The sequence below is a fragment of the Rhineura floridana genome, chromosome 3 (genome assembly GCF_030035675.1).
Source record: "Rhineura floridana isolate rRhiFlo1 chromosome 3, rRhiFlo1.hap2, whole genome shotgun sequence".
In the NCBI taxonomy this organism is placed as follows: domain Eukaryota; kingdom Metazoa; phylum Chordata; class Lepidosauria; order Squamata; family Rhineuridae; genus Rhineura; species Rhineura floridana.
In genome coordinates, this window is record NC_084482.1 from 143,219,054 (window position 1) to 143,237,583 (window position 18,530).

The 18,530-nt window shown below is 40.3% G+C and overlaps 1 protein-coding gene across 2 annotated transcripts in view; it reads right to left on the reverse strand.

The window, feature by feature from the left end:
* The window catches only part of FAM120A (family with sequence similarity 120 member A), an 85,152-nt gene that overhangs the window by 20,640 nt on the left and 45,982 nt on the right, over positions 1–18,530 (reverse strand). For both annotated transcript variants that reach the window (XM_061618180.1, XM_061618179.1), the window contains exons 9-13: positions 13,118–13,342; positions 12,172–12,346; positions 9,847–10,096; positions 7,671–7,785; positions 2,299–2,508 (exon numbers count right to left, since the gene is read on the reverse strand). In XM_061618180.1, coding sequence (XP_061474164.1) covers positions 2,299–2,508; positions 7,671–7,785; positions 9,847–10,096; positions 12,172–12,346; positions 13,118–13,342 — 975 coding nt within the window. The remainder of the gene's footprint in view (positions 1–2,298; positions 2,509–7,670; positions 7,786–9,846; positions 10,097–12,171; positions 12,347–13,117; positions 13,343–18,530) is intronic.

Sequence of the window (18,530 nt, forward strand, 5' to 3'; positions counted from 1 at the left end):
AGAAATAATTTTCTAAGTTAGATTCTTTGTAGAAACAGTGGTAACAAAGGAAAGAAGCAAAGTAAAAATAACACCAACAAACTAACAAAAATGTAATTCTCCTCCTTTGAAGATGGCAGGTGTTGCCACCACTCACTATATGCTCAGAGGCATGTTACCAAATTCTTCCAAGCTACACAGGACGTGGAATGGACTATGAAAGACCAACCCAAATGGTGTTTGCATTTTGACCAATCTGTAGGGCAGCACAGTATCTCAGAGAGGAGGTCAGGTCTCCTGTTCCCCTGGTGCATTCACTATAAGCTGCCCAATTTCCCTGCTTTTTAACGTTGGATAGAAATATCTGTTGGCTATAGGTACATTCTTAAACTGCAAGGTTTTTTGCCTATTAGTGAATTTCTCTGCTTTTTAATCTGGGAGGTAAGAAATGGGATCCTGTGCATGCTTGCCGAGAATGGATTGATCATTTGCATGCTTACTGAGTTCAGTGGAATTTACTCCCCTGTGATCATGCTGACGACAGATGAAACTGACCACAGAGGATGGGGAAGAGGAGGAGGGAGGGGAGGAACGGCACAGGAGAGGAGGGGGATGGGAGCAGGCAGGAGGGGGGAGAAAAACAGGTTTGATCATTTGCATGTTTGAGTTCAGTGGGAGTTACTCCTGTGCAATCACGCTTAGGTGAAACTGACAGGGGGGAGGGAGGGAGGGAGGGAGTGGGGAGGGGAGGGGAGGAGGAGGGGAGGGGAGAGAGGAAGAAGGGGAAAGCCAGGTTTGATCATTTGCATGCTTATTGATTTCAATGGGATTTACTCCTATGTAATCATGGTTAGGATACGTAAAACTGACCATGGGGGAGGAGCAGGGGGAGGGGAGAGGAGAGGGAAGGAGAAAAGGAGGGGAGAGGGGAGTGGAAGGAGGGGGAGGGGCAAAGGAAGGGGCAGGGGAGGGCAGGTTTGATCATTTGCATGCTTATTGAGTTCAATGGTAGGCTGTCCTCACCATCATATGACTTTGACCAATAAAAAGGCTTTGAAGTTAATAAAAATAAATGTGGCACAGATTTCTGGGATGAATAATGAGAGAAATAATTTTCTAAGTTAGATTCTTTGTAGAAACAGTAGTAACACAGGAAAGAAGCAAAGTAAAAAGAATACCAACAAACATACAAAAATGTAATTCTCCACCACAAATTTGTAGGGCAGCACAGTATCTCAGAGAGGAGGTCAGGTCTCCTGCTCCCCTGGTGCATTCACTATAGCTGCCCAATTTCCTTGCTTTTTAAAGTTTGATAGAAATATCTGTGGGCTATAGGTACGTTCTTAAACTGCAAGGTTTTTTGCTTGTTAGTGAAGATAATATTCCTCTTGTTTATAATGTTTCAGTGAAACAACACTGTTCACACACTAGCCAGCTAGCTGACCACAAATTTTAAGTGAGACTCAATGGAAAGGAATTGCCAATATCACAGAGTCTATTTCCCTAAAATAAAATAATGTTCTCTTTAGTTTTTGATTACTACAGGCAAAAAAAGGATATTGTAAATGCTACGTCTTCAACTTACTGACTATGTATTAGCCAATGGAGACACTCATTTTTCTTAGCACAACCTTCTAAGGAGACTGAGCAACTTTTAAGAACTTATCAGAATAGTAGGCACAGAATTTTGTTTTTTGATAAATGGCAACCGTGACCTTGCAAGATACAAGAAAAAGATGGGAGAATGATTGGCTCTATTGCAAGTGGGAGATGCCTCCTAGTCCAACCCCCCCCCCCAAACAAGTCTGTCTTCAAAAGAACCTCCTTCCTAGTTGACAGAAAGGAGGAGCATCCCAGGCCAGTGTCTGGGTCACTTGGTGGTGACATGCAGGTGGAAAGAGCATCTTGATAAATTGACATAGTTCATCAATATCTATATGTGTCTACTCTATTAGATATACTGACCCCTTCCAAATGCAAACACACTATTCTTCAAAATCATTTATCAGTTAAAAACAAATAATAACCCTTAAACACATAATCAGTGTTCTCCATTCATAGGGGCCAATGACATTTAGTAGGATACAGTTAATACAATTTGTCAGACCCTTATTTATACACATGAATGTATATTAGCTACAGTATTAGTCACCACTCTTTTGGCTTAACAACCCCCCAAATGAAGTCAGCAAATTTTAATTTAATTTTAATCAAAATAATTGTTGTATTTTATATTTTACCAAAGATATTTGCAACTGACAATCACTCAAAACTAGTGAAATTCCAATAGATGTAACAGACACCTGAGGAACAACATACCTGACCATCACAGAGGTCAATGAGAGGAACTTTCTCCCGGCTTGCTTTGATGAGCTTGGTCTGGAACAGCTTCCCATCAAAGTACATCCATGGACAACAATGCTCCCATGGAATTGGCTGCCCACAAGCATCATTTGCAAACAATGCCATGTCAACACCACTCATAAACAATGCTGACAGCTGAATTCCTCGAGGATCTAAATTTTCAATCTTCGAAGACAGAAAAGGAAATCACAGTTGACTACATTCCATACAAAGTTATAAGCTTCAAGTTTACTTTGAAATGAAAGCACACCTCTCAAGAGCTTATTATTTGAAGAATATAGGTAAAGCCCCGTGACCTTGCAGCTGCTAGTTAAGCTGAACTCATTTAAATCCCACTGAAATAGAGTCTGTGGTTTGTGTAGTTAAGTTTACATTTCTCTATATTAGACCTATAGCGGGCACATTTTTCAATTTAATTCAAATGCAAGTAAATTGGACACAATGGTATCTCAGGTCCAGACTATTGCTGAAAAGCCATTACAAGGCAGTAGGCTATTTAGATAATTCTGCTTTCTTCTCTTCTCCTTCCCTCCCAGATTGTCTGGGGGAAGATATAAGGTTTGCATGCTCACTCCCTCACCAAAGGGGAAGTGAATTGTTGAGCCTAGAGATTCCACAGTTAATTTGGAAACCTCTTTAAAAAACAACAGAAGACCCAGGGTTGCCATGGGCACTGGGGTCTGCACAGTCCCAGGATTAGTTTGCCTGTTCCATTTCTCCCTGTGGTAAGGGAAACTGGAAATGGCTTGCTCCCAATGCATTTGGGGAATGGGGGTTCATTCCTTCATAATTCCCTCTCTACTTGCATCCCCCTGTGCCACCTCAAAATTTGCTACACATGCTGTAAACCACCACCATTGGTTATTGCACAGAACTTTCCTGAAACAAAGACTGGCACCTACTGGAGAGAAATTCCCATCTCATAGAGAAAAAAAATCCATGTAATTTGATTGAGTCACAGATATTATGTATTTGGAACTGAGCCTACTGCAGTGGTGCCAACACTGTTATCTTTTCGGCGCCAGGTCAAGACTTTCCTCTCCTCCCAGGCATTTTAGCATGTGTTTTAAATTGTTTTTATATTGTTTTAAATTTTAAAATTGTGTTTTAAATTGTTTTTAAAATATGTATTTTAAATTGTATATTTGTTTTAATGTTTTTGATTGCTGTAAACCGCCCAGAGAGCTTCGGCTATGGGGCGGTATACAAGTGCAATAAATAAATAAATAAATAAATAAATAAAATACAAAAAGCACACGGTCGCACAGGTTGGCTCAGCGGACAATCCCAGATACAGGAAAGCATCTCCCGGACTTCCGGGAAGGGTGACTTAGCCTGTGCCTGCTTTTGAGACGGGCTCCTGCCTCAAAAGAAGCTTATTCAGATATATCAGTCAGATTTTTTTTTTTTTTTGACTGATTAAACTTCTCCCGGGTAGGGAGAAACGAAGAGATTAACCTCAAAGCCTATTTTTGTTGGGACGACCAGATCTCATTAATTTATGGGACGAGGTCCAGCCGACGAAGGTGGGACGGATTTTCAACAACAAGCTCTATCTGATAAAGCGAACGTTCATCTTATCTTCTAAGAGAGAACGCACTAACAGGCAAGCACCCTTCTTTCTATATTTTTCTTTTACTTGACTTAAATTGTTGCTGTTTAAAAGAGATTTGCCAGATTGATCGGTTTTTGACATCTCACTGGGGAGCCATAACTTCTCTCTGCTACTCACTAATTAATAGCTTATCTCTGTTTTTGTTGCAAAAAGCTGTCCTGGATTTGCATTCTAAAGATATACACAGAAGAGGGATTTCTATTCCAGATTTTTATTTTGAAGAATATTATATTGTCTGAGACTACTCTCTTTTTGGTCTATTTTATTTTGACGAATCTGTTTCCTGACGACCGCCATTAATTGTTTCGATCCTGGGAACTGCATTTTGTTTACTTAAGCATGGAGAGATAAGGCTGTCTGCTCTGTTTATACTGTGATGTCACCAAGTTTGGAGTATTAACCCAATTGTTGCTGAAATAAGAAGTGGTTTTCCTATATTTTTCTTTTAAAATGGCAATTAAGAAAGTGGCTGAGAATCTGGAAATAACTATGTTTCAGAAAATAATGGATGAGATTGAGATAACGAAACAAAACCTGCGACAGGGTTGTAAGGAGCTGAAAATTGAATTGAGTAAAATGAAGCAGGAGATTAAAGATATAGGGGTCCCTGTGAGAGAGGTGACCCTGGAAGGGGTCCCTGTGAGAGAGGAGACCCCGGAGATTGGAACAAACGTGGAACAGGAAAAAGATTTGGAGTCTATGGACTTTAGAAACAAAATCTATTGTTTGGAGACACAGGAGATTAAAGACATAGGGGTCCTTGTGAGAGAGGAGACCCTGGAGACTGGAACAGGGGTCCCTGTGAGAGAGGAGACCCTGGAGACTGGAACAGGGGTCCCTGTGAGAGAGGAGATCCCGGAGATTGGAACAAACGTGGAACAGGAACAAGATTTGGAGTCTATGGACTTTAGAAATAAAATCTATTGTTTGGAACTCAATGTTATCTCTGAAGAAATTAATGAAGATTCTAGAGATAAAGTTATCAATGGCATGGATAATCTTCTGGACTGGAATGATGTGATGGAGCCCAATATAGAGAAAATCTATGGAATTAACTGCAGCCATGTGACAATGGAAAAACTTTCAAGAGATGACCCAGTGTATTTTGAAAAAAAGAACAGAGATATGATTTTACAGCAGTATTTCAGCAACCTATTCAGAATGGATGGCAAGAAAATATTTGGGATAGAGGTAATTCCCATCAGACTCTTACTATATGACTATGGCTTTGACAGCAAGATTATTATGGAATACTGATAATGGAAGATTGGATACTGAAATTACTGGACTTAACAAGACTACTGAAGATGGAAGATGGAAAATGGAACTAATAGGGATAATAGAACAATGGCTACTGAAATTACTGAATCTAACAGATTCTGATGTGATGGATTAATTGAAATGTTTATTTTGACTATGGTTATGACAATAAGATTATCATAATTAGTAATGAGATGGATTAATCGATATGCTTATCTGGAAAAAAAAATTGATAGATATATTTCTTAAAGAATTGAAACCTCTCTTTGACTTTTTGTGGAAAGAATAAAGTAATGTTTATGAGATTTGATGATTAAGTAAGATAACTACTGGAGGAAAGTGATTTTATAATATGACTTAAGAGACAGGATTGTTATATATTATAGACTTATAACTGATTTGATCTTTGACAAATGGGAAGTCAATATTTTACTCTTTATTTTTTATTTTTGTTTTTTTTTTCTTTTTTCTTTTTTTTTTTTGTTTAACTATTTTTGATTTTGTTTTTTGTCTTTGAATGTTTTATGATTTCGTCTTGTATGTTTTATGAAAATCTGAATAAAAATTATTGAAAAAAAAAAAAAAAAAGAAAGCATCTCCTGGGTCCTAGGACCCGTAATAACTGTCAACGGTCAATCTTTGAGCACAGTAGGAATCCCACAATACAATGCATAACATATTATGTGCCTGTAATGCTTGTTTTTAATTATTTCCCCATGGTGCTCTCTCTTATCTAAATAGCAATCTAATCTAAATGTATTTGATTCTGGGCTGCGTTGAGGGGTAGAGTAGAGACGGGGGAGGCTGTCGGCCACATATGGGCTATAGGCCAGAGGTTATCCCCTTCCTCCACTTTAAACAAATGTTCCATAGTGCTCTGCTATATACAGGGTTCCTGCGGCTGACACAGGGGGGTCCCTAGAAAATAGAAACTGAAATAAAAGAAAGTGATGTATAAAAGCTTTTCCAAGAATACAAATTTGAAAGTCACAGATGCAAAACTGAAAACAAATAAAATACCAAGTAAAGACGTCAAGAGCCAGGCCTTTTTCTTTAAAAAAAAGTCAAGCTGGTATCACAATTATGATCCATGAATTAGAATTCACCTGGAGTGGAAACCAGAACCCATTCATGCACATATACTATTTTGTTGAATGATATACATATATGGATGAAGAGAGAGAACTGATAAAGAGAAATGGGATTGCTTGAATTAAATATGGATTTAATGCCCCATAGAAGCCAAGTTTTAAAGAGGCACCAGAGATCACATCGCAAACATACATTGGATAATGGAATGGACCAAGGAATTTCAGAAGAAAATCACCCTGTGCTTTATAGATTACAGCAAAGCCTTTGACTGTGTAGATCATGAAAAACTATGGAATGCTTTAAAAGAAATGGGGGTGCCACAGCACCTGTTTGTCCTGATGCGCAACCTATACACTGGACAAAAGGCTACTGTAAGGACAGAATATGAAGAAACCGACTGGTTCCCAATCGGAAAGGGTGTGAGACAGGGGTGTATTTTATCACCCTTTTTGTTTAACCTATATGCAGAACGTATCATACGGAAAGCAGAATTGGACCAAGATAAAGGAGATGTGAAAATTGGAGGGAGAAATATTAATAATTTAAGACATGCAGACGATACCATACTACTAGCAGAAACCAGTAATGATTTGAAACGAATGCTGTTGAAAGTTAAAGAGGAAAGCACAAAAGCAGGACTACAGCTGAACATCAAAAAGACCAAAGTAATGACAACAGAAGATTTATGTAACTTTAAAGTTGACAATGAGAACATTGAACTTGTCAAGGATTATCAATATCTTGGCACAGTCATTAACCAAAATGGAGACAATAGCCAAGAAATCAGAAGAAGGCTAGGACTGGGGAAGGCAGCTATGAGAGAACTAGAAAAGGTCCTCAAATGCAAAGATGTATCATTGAACACTAAAGTCAGGATCATTCAGACCATGGTATTCCCAAGCTCTATGTATGGATGTGAAAGTTGGACAGTGAAAAAAGCTGGTAAGAGAAAAATCAACTCATTTGAAATGTGGTGTTGGAGGAGAGCTTTGCGCATACCATGGACTGCAAAAAAGACAAATAATTGGGCGTTAGAACAAATTAAACCAGAACTGTCACTAGAAGCTAAAATGATGAAACTAAGGTTATCATACTTTGGACACATCATGAGAAGACAGGATTCACTAGAAAAGACAATAATGCTGGGGAAATCAGAAGGGAGTAGAAAAAGAGGAAGACCAAACAAGAGATGGATTGATTCCATAAAGGAAGCCACAAGCCACAGACCTGAACTTACAATATCTGAACAGGGTGGTTCATGACAGATGCTATTGCAGGTCACTGATTCATGGGGTCACCATAAGTCATACTCGACTTGAAGGCACATAACAACAACAAAGAAGCCAAGTTTTAAAGTCACCTTTAGTTCCTGTAGTTGGTCAGGTTCATAGAGTTTTGGAGATAAAGCTTGAGCCAGGAAGGCATCAAGTTCCTGGCGACGAAGTATCCGAACCCCAGGCCATTGCACCACATATCTATAGAGGCAGAGAGTATCTAGTCAACATTGTTTAGAAAGCTTAAGTATTGTTACTTAGAATTTCTGTGTATAGTAATCGAAGTCCCACAAGGATTTGACAACAGCAACAAAATAATTATTATATATATGTATAATATATGTATATATATGTATATGTATATAATTACTTTCCAATATTTGGTACAATCCTGCCAAAAAAGTCCCACTATTTTATTGGGAGACATTTACATTAAATTCTTAACTCTGCTATGGAAATTAATGAGAATTAGAAGTGCTTTACCGTAGGCTTTATCTTAAATTAGTGCCGTGGCAATAATAAAAACTTATGTGTAACTTATATCAATAAATTTAGTATGAAAAATCCAAGAAGGCTAAACTTTGGAAAAACATGTAAAACTATGCCATCACAGAGGTATAATTAATGCTAGATTAAATTAGTTTAAACCATATGGATTGTATTCATTTGGTCAATGTCAAGGACAGGACACCTTGGCTTGAATCCTAACATTCTCTCCTACTCATGCAACAGGGTTGATTTCCATTTATGCTGCCTCCACTTGCAGCCTCCCAGCTCCATATCCCAAACCACCCCAAGGTCTCCCAGCTTTTAGGAACAAATTTTGAGGTGGCTTGGGGGCTGCAAACAGAAAAGGGAGCCACAAAAAGCTTATTCCAATGAAACTCGATGTCTCATGGGAGATAACCCCTATCTTTAAATGGGGTGGCTAACCTGTTGCCTTATAGATGTGGGTCGACACCCATCAGTTCCAGCCAGCATAGCCAATGGTCAGGAATTATGAGAGCTGGAGGACCACAGATTGCTCGTTCCTGGATTAGACCACCAAAGTAATCCCTCCCCATTTCTGGTGTGATTAAAAGCCAACGAAGTTGTTGGCTCCCCCCCCCAACACACACACACTTTTTTTTCATCTTCAATGTAGAAGCTGTATCTGTAGTTCTTTTTAGAGCGAGTCGTAAAGGGTTGTGTTTACTTGAAAAACTCAAGGCAGCTTCCTGGGTTCTGATGCTTTGAGCCACAGTAAGGTTCCCATCAATACAAAGAAAGCAACACTAAAGCAGCACTATTACTTTGTTTCTTCTCATGTGAACATTTATTGTGAATATGTTAATTACAACATCCTCAAGTAAATAAAATGATGCTGATAACACTGGTCCTCAACTGGCAGCTGATGCATACCATGCACTTTTATACCTTTTCAAGTATAATATCCCCTGCCTCTTATAAAAAAAAATCAAACAGGCAGATATGTCTTTAACTATTAAAATAAGACTGTACTGGTGTTAAAAAGAGCAGAGCTACTGATGAATTGGACGTCAATCAAAATATGACGACACTGAAAAACAAAAAATAATTAGTTCTACATATTCTGCTCACTGGGGCAGAATATCACCATCATGTTATGCTGCTATTGAAAGAACTGTATGGGCTTCCAATTAAGTAGTGGACAAAGTTTAAGAAGTTGGTATTAGTGTACAAAGCCCTATACAGCTCAGCATGAGGATACCTAAAAGACAGCCTCATCCCTTATATATCCAACTGATCACTGCATTCTGCAGGTGAGGCCATCCTGCAGATTCTATTTTATCAGGAGGTCCATTCCGCACAATGTCGGAAGCGGGCCTTTATTGTGACTGCACCTAACTTTTGGAACTCCCTCTCATTGCATGTCAGACAGGGGCCTTTTCTATTGTCAAACAGGTGTCTGCTAAAGATGCTCCTCTTTCAATAAGCCTGGAGATCTTTATCCCAGTTGGCATCTGTGTTGGATGTGAAATTGTTTTTATATGAGCAATTGTTCTATATGTTTTTATTGTATTATGAAATTGATTTGAGAAGCTTCATCGGAAGGGAGAAATGAAATATAATGAATGACACACGTCAGACGAAACTGTGACAACTAGAATGCAGGTAGCATAGCCATGAAGTCACACTATAGAAACTGATGTTATTTCTAAATCATGACTTCTACTAGGATTAAAACAGAAGACACACAAGAGGAATTTTCCCCCTTGCACTCAAACCAATCAACATACTCACCTTAATACACAACAGAGCACCATAAGGTGAGTGGGCACATTAGCTGGGTTTAGCATTGCTGGTGTGTCTGACCTCATGCATGCCAAAAACGCCCTCATCCGTCGATTCTTATCCTCTACTGCTTTCCCCAGCCAAAGTTTCTTCAAATTGGGACAGGTCCATTCCCTAAATGCAAGAGCTTCCACCAACTCAGGAGTCTGGGGAGACTTTCCTTTGTAAGCAGCCCATTCCTTAATTATCACTGGTGAGACTACAAAATAATAATAATAATAAAAAGAAACCAAATACTTTCAACTTTTGTATACAAATAGCCAAGCAATTTACCAACACTGAAATCTAGCCAGTATATTCAAGCTGCAAGTTATCAATTTTAGATTTAAACACACACACTTTACTGATCAACCTTAGAAGACTGAACATAGATTGTACTTCAGTTTGCGAAGCACCATACAATGAATTAGTAGTTAGTTAATACTGTCTGGATGATAACCCAAAATAATGTTAAGCTCCAATGATTTAAATTAAAAGTGTTAGCTTGACTCTCTCTAACTGAAATTAATAAGGTTTAAGCAGTTTACTTTCAGTGGACTACCCTTGATCATTTCCCTCCCCCAAGAATTCTGTGAAATGCAACACTTTAAGATAGGGATTTCAAGGTTTTCTTTATTATTTATATATTGTATTTGAACCCCAATCTTCAGCCAAAAAGGCCCCCAGAGAGGTTTACATGCAATCAATTAAAACAAGACAGTCCCTGCCCACAGGCAAAATCTAAAAAACATGACACACAAGGGGAAAGGGTCAGGGAAAGAGGGAAGAGGGAAAAAAGCAAACTCTGTCTATAGCAGTCTATCTTGTAGAGAAGTTAAAATTATTTAATGAAGCAGTGGAAGGAGACTATACAAAACAAAAATGATATCTGGGCCACAAAATTGAAAGCAGGGATTAAGCTGTGGCTCTGAATTTGGGGCTTGTCTCACATGCTTGAGTCATCAAGTTGTTTGCTCAACACTATACATCATCCCTGCTTGTAGCACTCAGCAGTCAACCAAGCTTTATTTGTTCAAACAAAGAAGCATGACAAAAAGAAACATTGGCCACATTCAGAGTATCCCATCTTAACAAACTCAAAATATGAACAAGTCTTGTGCCTCTGCAAGTAGATACCTTCCCTCTCCCTTCATTGTATACTTGAATGTAGCGCAGACGTTTTCACTTAAACATAGTTCCTTGTTTCATCCAAACTGGGAAGCTATGATCACCAACTTCGGAACAAGCCAGGCTATTAAACCAACTTCAAACTGTGGTTTAAAATCCCGTCTTGTTCCGAATCTGGCAGCCGTAGTTTCCCAGTCTGAATGAAACAGGAAACTATGGGGTTACTTGAAGACTTCTGCACTGCACTCAGGCACACCACAAAGAAAAAAGCGGCTGCATGTGCGTGCAAAACAATCATTTGTACCTTGGTTTATTAAGCTAAGACACAATCACCCAAAGAGATACATAGCGATCTGAAATGTGCAGGTTAATCAAGGAGACGGGTGGCTGGTTATGCCACTGGATGAGTAGAATGTATTGCAAGACAGCTCTGATTCTACCTGATCTTGAACTTATCTTGACCCGTTCAAATCTGGGTTCAGACCTGGTTATGGGACTAAATCGGCCTTGGTTGCCCTGATGGATGACCTTTATCAGGAGGACAGGGGGAGTGTGACCCTGTTACTCTTACTTGATCTCTTAGCGGCTTTTGCTACCACTGACCATGGTATCCTTCTGGGCTGACTTGGTGAGGTGGGTATTGGAGGCACAGTTTTACAGTAGTTCCGATCCTATCTCCACGGTCATTTTCAGAGAACAGCATTGGGTGATTGTCTTTCGGCCCCCTGGCAGTTATGCTGTGGGGTGCCACAGGGTACCACCTTGTCCCCCATGCTGTTTAACATCTATATGAAGCCCTTGGGAGCAGTCATCAGGAGATCTGGGGCGAGGTGTCAGCTCTGACGATACCCAGCTGTGACGACACCCAGCTCTATTTCTCTGTAACATCTGAATTGGGAGAGGCCATGCAAGCCCTGGACTGTTGCCTGGACTTGGTGGTGGGTTGGATAACGACCAATAAACTGAGTCTGAATCCTAGCAAGATGGAGACGCTGTGGGAAGAGTGCTGAGCAGATGAAAAACTGAAGCAGTCCAGCAGCTCTAAAACATAGAGGCCTGTGTGTTTGTCTCAAACAACAATTTGTTCTAAAACGTGGTTCGTGTAGACTATAGTTTGGTACGATGTCTAAGTCATGTCAGCAATAACAGTAGAAAGCAAATACATACATTCTGGAGGAAGTCTGTTCTTTCTAAAGGCAAGCCTCTCGGTTTTTTTCCTGCTTTCTGCCAAACTAAACAGGACTCCGTAAACATACTGGCGAACTGGCCTATAAAGAAGAGCAGCAGGAGGCAGGTCTTTGTTTGCTTCATCTTCAATAGAAACTGCAATTTTAATTTCACCCTGTACATGAACAAAATGATTAGCAGCATACAAACTCTTGCAGATTCAAGCATTAGTAGTGGTAGTCTAGTTCTTAGTACCTAAAAGCTTGAATTCATTTTAAAAATTATTCAAAATTCAAAATTTCAGTGGTTGATTAATTGATCCAGCTTTTATCCTGTATTCAGCCCAAGAACAGTTGCCTGGAAGACCTCTTGATGCTAATGCAAACCAGTTGCTAGAGAAGCACACTGAGATCTATGCCCTAAAAATTATGGAGATCAAGTCTCACTGGTGCATTTGTAATTTGTGGGGCTCAAGTGGTCCACTTTTTCCCAACAGCGTTAGTGATTAGACATCTCTCATTACAGTCACTTCCCTGGTGGAAGGAACTGTCCAGTTTAGGCATGAGAGGAGGTTGATGGGATGAGAAGTGAGGAATACTCCTACTAGAATATATAAAATATATAATATATAAAATAATATATAATCTCTCTACAGGATCTTGGGTGCAGCAACAGCAGGCATACCACTGTATGTTCACATATTTTTCCATCAAAACAGATAGCTGGCCTGACATGAGGATTTCAAAGGGGACCAAGTTCTAAATATTTTTAGAAACTGTGCATTAAGACCAACCCTGGTGAAGCAAAGAACAAGCTCAGTGTTCTTCACTTTACAAGCACCAGAGCTTCGGCTATACACGCGCTAATTCATTAAAAACAAGGGAGAACAGCAAGCATTCACTGATGCTTTTAGAATTCTTGTAGTTTTGAAGTTTGAAAACCTTACCTTAGTTAGAACATGAAAGATGTAGGGATACATTAACCCCTTTTTGTGCCTATGTTCTGCCACTCTTAATACTTCTGGTGCTACAGGTGGTAATGGAGGAGTGGTAATATCCATATGGTTTCTGGTGGGCATTGACAACAGACACGGGATTTGTGCACTACTGACTTGGTTCCCTTTAACTTCAGCTGCCTGGTTTCCTGAAGAAACGGGAGAGGAACCTTCTGCCTGTAATATATAAAAAAGTCATCTACAAAAGGAAAGTTTCTCTCTAGCTTTAAAAGTGAAAATTTTGCAAGTAAATATCAAACACCTTCAAGTGAATTTGGGAGAGTAAAATTTGAATCTACTTGTAAAGGAAGTGAAAATGCACATACATACATATACAAATCCCATTAACTTCCAGTTTCAAGAACTGTTCAAAATTTACTTTATAAAAGTGAAAGGGAATATACTTGGAGTAGGCTGAGAAATATGTGGCTTTGCAGTAAGATTAAGTGAGCATGCCCATCAACTGTACACTGCAGCTACAACATACTTGCAACTGGCATACCAATAATGCCAATTATATGAAAGCAAATGCAAATAGCTGCTGGTCAGAATAAAGTTGCAATACAGAATTGAGCATGCTGCCCCAGCTCCACCTTAAGAAGCCTTGCTATCTTACTTTATGTGCAAGAGACAACTGCTAAGGAACTATATCTGTTTGCAAAATGCAGTTCCAATGTAAAGTTCCATATGCTAAAGATAATGGAAGCGCAATGCAAATAACATGAGAGTTTCCTAAATATTTCTAACAATTATCAGAGTGATTTTACTAGATAACCAGCTTGTTTAAGTGACCAGTATTAAATGAGAGACTACAATCAACCAGATTCCCAATATTTATTTATTTGATTTATATCCCGCCCTTCCTCCCAGCAGGAGCCCAGGGCGACAAATATTTGAAACTTTCCCTTGAACATATGGGCTGTATGCACTTATTGTATTAAATAAATTGAATAGTTAGCATTTTATATGCTGTCTGGCTAAGAAAGTTTTTGTTTTGTTAGCGAACAGGGTGTGTACACACTTTGCAAACAGAGTGGTTGGAGCCAGACGTCATTCCCGCCTATTCTACCCTGCCCCTGCAGTGCAACATCTCATAGAGTTCCAGAAGGTTGGGGGACTACCTGGAACAGTGTGGCTGGAGTCTGCAGGTAGAAATAGGCAGAAGTCTCTCTCACACATTCACACACACAAAGTGCATCTCTACACTGGATCGTAGGTCTTCCATGGACAGGAGGAGTCTGTCTGTAAAAGGCAGGATCTAGAACCAACCCAGTAGGCATAATAGCAGAGTGAGGAAGGCACAAACTTGCCCTATTTAATTGGTCAACTGAAATATCTTTTTAACAAATTAGGCAGGAGAGGAAGAGATGTGTCTCACTTGGCGTAGCCCATCAGATCTAGCATGATACCACCTAGTAGAAAGGGCAAGAATGGGTCCAGGGAGTGGTTCATGTCTCATTACACGAGGGCGTTTTGCACACTGCCTTGAAAGAGGCAGCGGTGAGGCCCCTCTTGAAGAAGCCCTCCGTGGATCCGGAGGTTTTAGAAAACTACCTTCCACCTCTAATATTCACTTCTTGAGCAAGGTGACTGAGGAGGTGGTGGCCAGGTATGCCTACAGGTATGCCTGAAGGAAGCAGATTATCTAGACCCATTTCAATTTGGCTTCAGACCAGGTTTCAGTACTGAAACAGCCTTGGTTGTCCTGCTTAATGACCTCTACCAGGAAAGAGATGGCTGTGACCCTGCTGGTTCTCCTCGATCTCTCAGTGGCTTTTGACACCATTGACAACCTTGAGCAATTCAGAGGGATGGGAGTTGATTTTACAGTGGCTCTGCTCCTACCTGCAGGATCATCACCAGAAAGCAGTACTAGGATGCTGTTGCTCAGCCCCTTGGCTTTTGAGCTGTGGGGTCCCACAAGAGTCAATTTGGAGCCATCATCCAGGGATTTGGAGCACAGTGCTATCACTATGCTGATTATATGCAGCTCTCTCTCTCTCCATTCCATCTGAATCGGGAAAGGCTGTGAAGATGTTGGACTGATGTCTGGAAGCAGTGAAGGGCTGAATGGGGACTAACAAACTGAGGCTAAATCCTGATAAGATGGAGGTGCTGTGGGGTGGAGTGGTTCTCATGTCCAGGAATTAGGTGTATGACCTATCCTGGGAGAGGTTACACAAGAATAGGTTTGTAGTCTGGGAGTACACCTGCAATCCAACGTGTTGCTAGAGTCTCAAGTTGCTTCTATGGCTAGGAGCGTTTATGTCCATCTTATGCTAGTTGGCCAGATGCAGCAGTTCCTTGACCAGGATAGCCTAGCCTCAGTTGTCCATTCTCCAGTGTCCTCTCACTTGGACTGCTGTAATGCAGTCTACATGAGACTGCTGTAATGCAGTCTACATGGGACTGCCCATGAAGGCAGTCCAGACTCTGCAGAAAGTTCAGACTGTAGCAGCTAGGTTGGTAAGTGGGGCAGTCCAATGGGCCATGTGTGGTCCTGAAAGCTCTGCACTGGCTGCCAGTGAGCTGCCAAGCCCAATTCAAGGTGTTAGTACTAGCATGTGTGTGTGTGTGTGTTATGTGCCTTCAAGTCGATTACAACTTATGGTAACCCTATGAATCAGCAACCTCCAGTAGCATCTTACAAAGCCCTAGTTAGGGACCAAAGTACCTAAAGGAGCAACTCCCACAGCATCAGCCATCCCAGGCCCTGCAATTGGCAAAAGAGCCCTTGGCGCTGCTGCCTCTGGCTGCTGCCTGGTTGGCGTGGACCCATCTATGGAATGCCCTCCCTGGCGAGTTTCATCTTTCTTCCTCATTATAAATTTCTCCTGAAAAATCAATAAACATTTCTGTTTACCCAGGCATTTGATGGTTGAGAGATACTGGCATGGCAATCATGAAACTAGTAACTGTGAAGGTAGGCGATTGCTTTTAAAATGTTTTTTAAGTGTTCTAAAAGGTTTTAGATGGTTTTGAATTGTTTTAAGTATCTTATTATTTCGTTTTAACATTGTGCTGTTTTCCACCCTAGGCTCCTTTGGAAGGGCGGAACAGAAATTTAATAAATAATAGTAGTAGTAGTAATAATCCTTATTCTCATGTTGCAGCCCAACCACCGCATGCTGTATTCCTACAGTTCACAAGAGATTTACGATCTACATTCATAATGCAGCCCCTTCCACAGCGAGAAGCATAGTTTGTGAGGGTCTGGTGGCTTCCTCCCCTCCTTCATTTACTGCTTTACTGTAAAAACTGTGTTCTAAAGAAGAATTCTTTGCTCTGCTTGTTTTCAATGCCTGGTAGTACCTGGTGCAAGAAAAGACAGTTTTATCGAGAAAGCCAAAAGAACTGATCATTCCATCTCCCTTAGTCTGAAATCTATTGCACAACTTGCACAGAGGGAAGGTCATCCACCCTTTCGCCCTTCATGATCTGCAATTTCTCTCTGCAAAGAATCTTAAGAAAAAAAATCCTGAATCCTTATTTTTGCTACAATTCTTGTAACTGTTCAAAGTCCATTTTTTCCCTTTACCGGTTGGCTCTGCTGTACTAGAACAGGCTATGGTCTGAAGGCACATAAGGCCAGCTCCCTGCTGAAGCTAAGCAGGGTCAGTGCCTGGATGGCAGCCCGCCTGGGAACCATATGTAAGCCGCCTTGGTTTTCTATGATGAAAAGAAAGGGGGGGGGGTATAAATCTAATAAATAAATAAAATAAATATTACTCAATCAACCGTTCAATGAAAATAATCATTCAATTTTTGATTAAATGCCCAGTCCAAAATAAGACACAAAGGAACACATTTGCAGGGACTTGCAGCTAGATCCCCTGTAAGACTGGCCAGAGAAGAGGGTTCCCTGTCCCAAGGATGGTCAGGGGACAAGACTGCTGTGGTAGTTAAGGCTAGTTAATAGTGAAGAGGCGCAGGCAATTATCTAGGACCCAGCAACTGACTGCACCATTTTGCTTGTTGTGCCTTGGGAGCAGAGCTTTCACGTGGGTGGAGGAAGTAACAGAGAATGTGTGAGGAGAGAGAGACAGAAGAGACTAAAGTTGAGAGTGAAGAGGCCAATTACTAAACAGTGAGCTTCTCATTTTTTCCTAGCATTGTATAATATAAATGGACTGTCTTTTCAGTATAGTTGGGATCCCTTTTGAATTAAAGTGATAAAATACAAGAGCTCCAAATCCCACCCACCCAACAAACTTCTGAGGTCCCTGAACGTTTGAGATATTAATACTTGAATATGAAATTTTTATTCATAGTTAGCACTAGCAAGTGCCATGTTTCTACTTTCTTCAGTTAGATTCAGTTTAAAGGAGCCTTTAATAAATGGTCAACTGTGTTCCAAGACATTTCTATTCCTGGAGCGTAATCCTTCCCATATTATCCAGAATAGAAACTATATTAAATAGTCACCTATAAAGCTCTGACACATTCAAAGAGAATCCTTTTCTTTAACATATAGATCAAGCATGGAAAGAGCCAAACGCACACACACTCCAGAAAAAACACACATAGCACACTTTTCAAATTTCAAACTGTTATTACTGTCGGAGAGTCGTGATGCTGGGAACGGAGAGTTCTGAGAGAGCTTATGTGTGTGTGTTTGAATCCTTGCTAAAGATTACACCTTCCCTGCAAATTAGTCAGACAGAGACTTTAAGCTTTAAGAAGAAATAACTACTTTATTCTGGAAGTACATGCTTGGTAGGAAAGACTCCTATATCTAGCTAACTAGCTAAGTTGGAGCAGCAAACACTGAGCCCAGTGTCTCCCCTCATGCTTGGAGGAGAGGGAGAGACAAAGGAATATGTCTGCTCCCCTCTCAAGGAAAGAAGACTGGGAAGGAGGGAAGGAACTGTGATCAACATTCTTTGCATATCAGTCTAGCAGGAAGGAAGAGACAGCAGGTATAGGTATAGCCTAGAAACCTATAGCCTATAGGACAGGTATAGCCTAGAAACCAAGAGGTCTCCTCTCTAGCTACCCTTTTTAACCCCATGCAGCCTCAACCCACAAGTTGGAGTTGAACCACATATATTCCAACAATTAAAAGAGGCCAAAACGTTGTCAGCGAAAACAGGGTCCTGTTCAAGCAAAGTCTGGAAAAGAATTGATACTCCAAGGGGGAGGCTACCCGACATGGGCTTGGAGTAATGAAGTTTTTTCCTGCTTTTCAAGCAATTGGAGGACTGAGACAACCCACTTGGTGATGTTCTAGTGCTCACTTGAGAAAGCTAAGCAGCATGCAGTCATAATAAAATTTCTCATAAATTTCAGGACAACCACCTATAATTCTTTTTAATGTGTTAAAATACAGTCAATCAATATAAGAGCAAGAAGTTTTCTTTGCTAT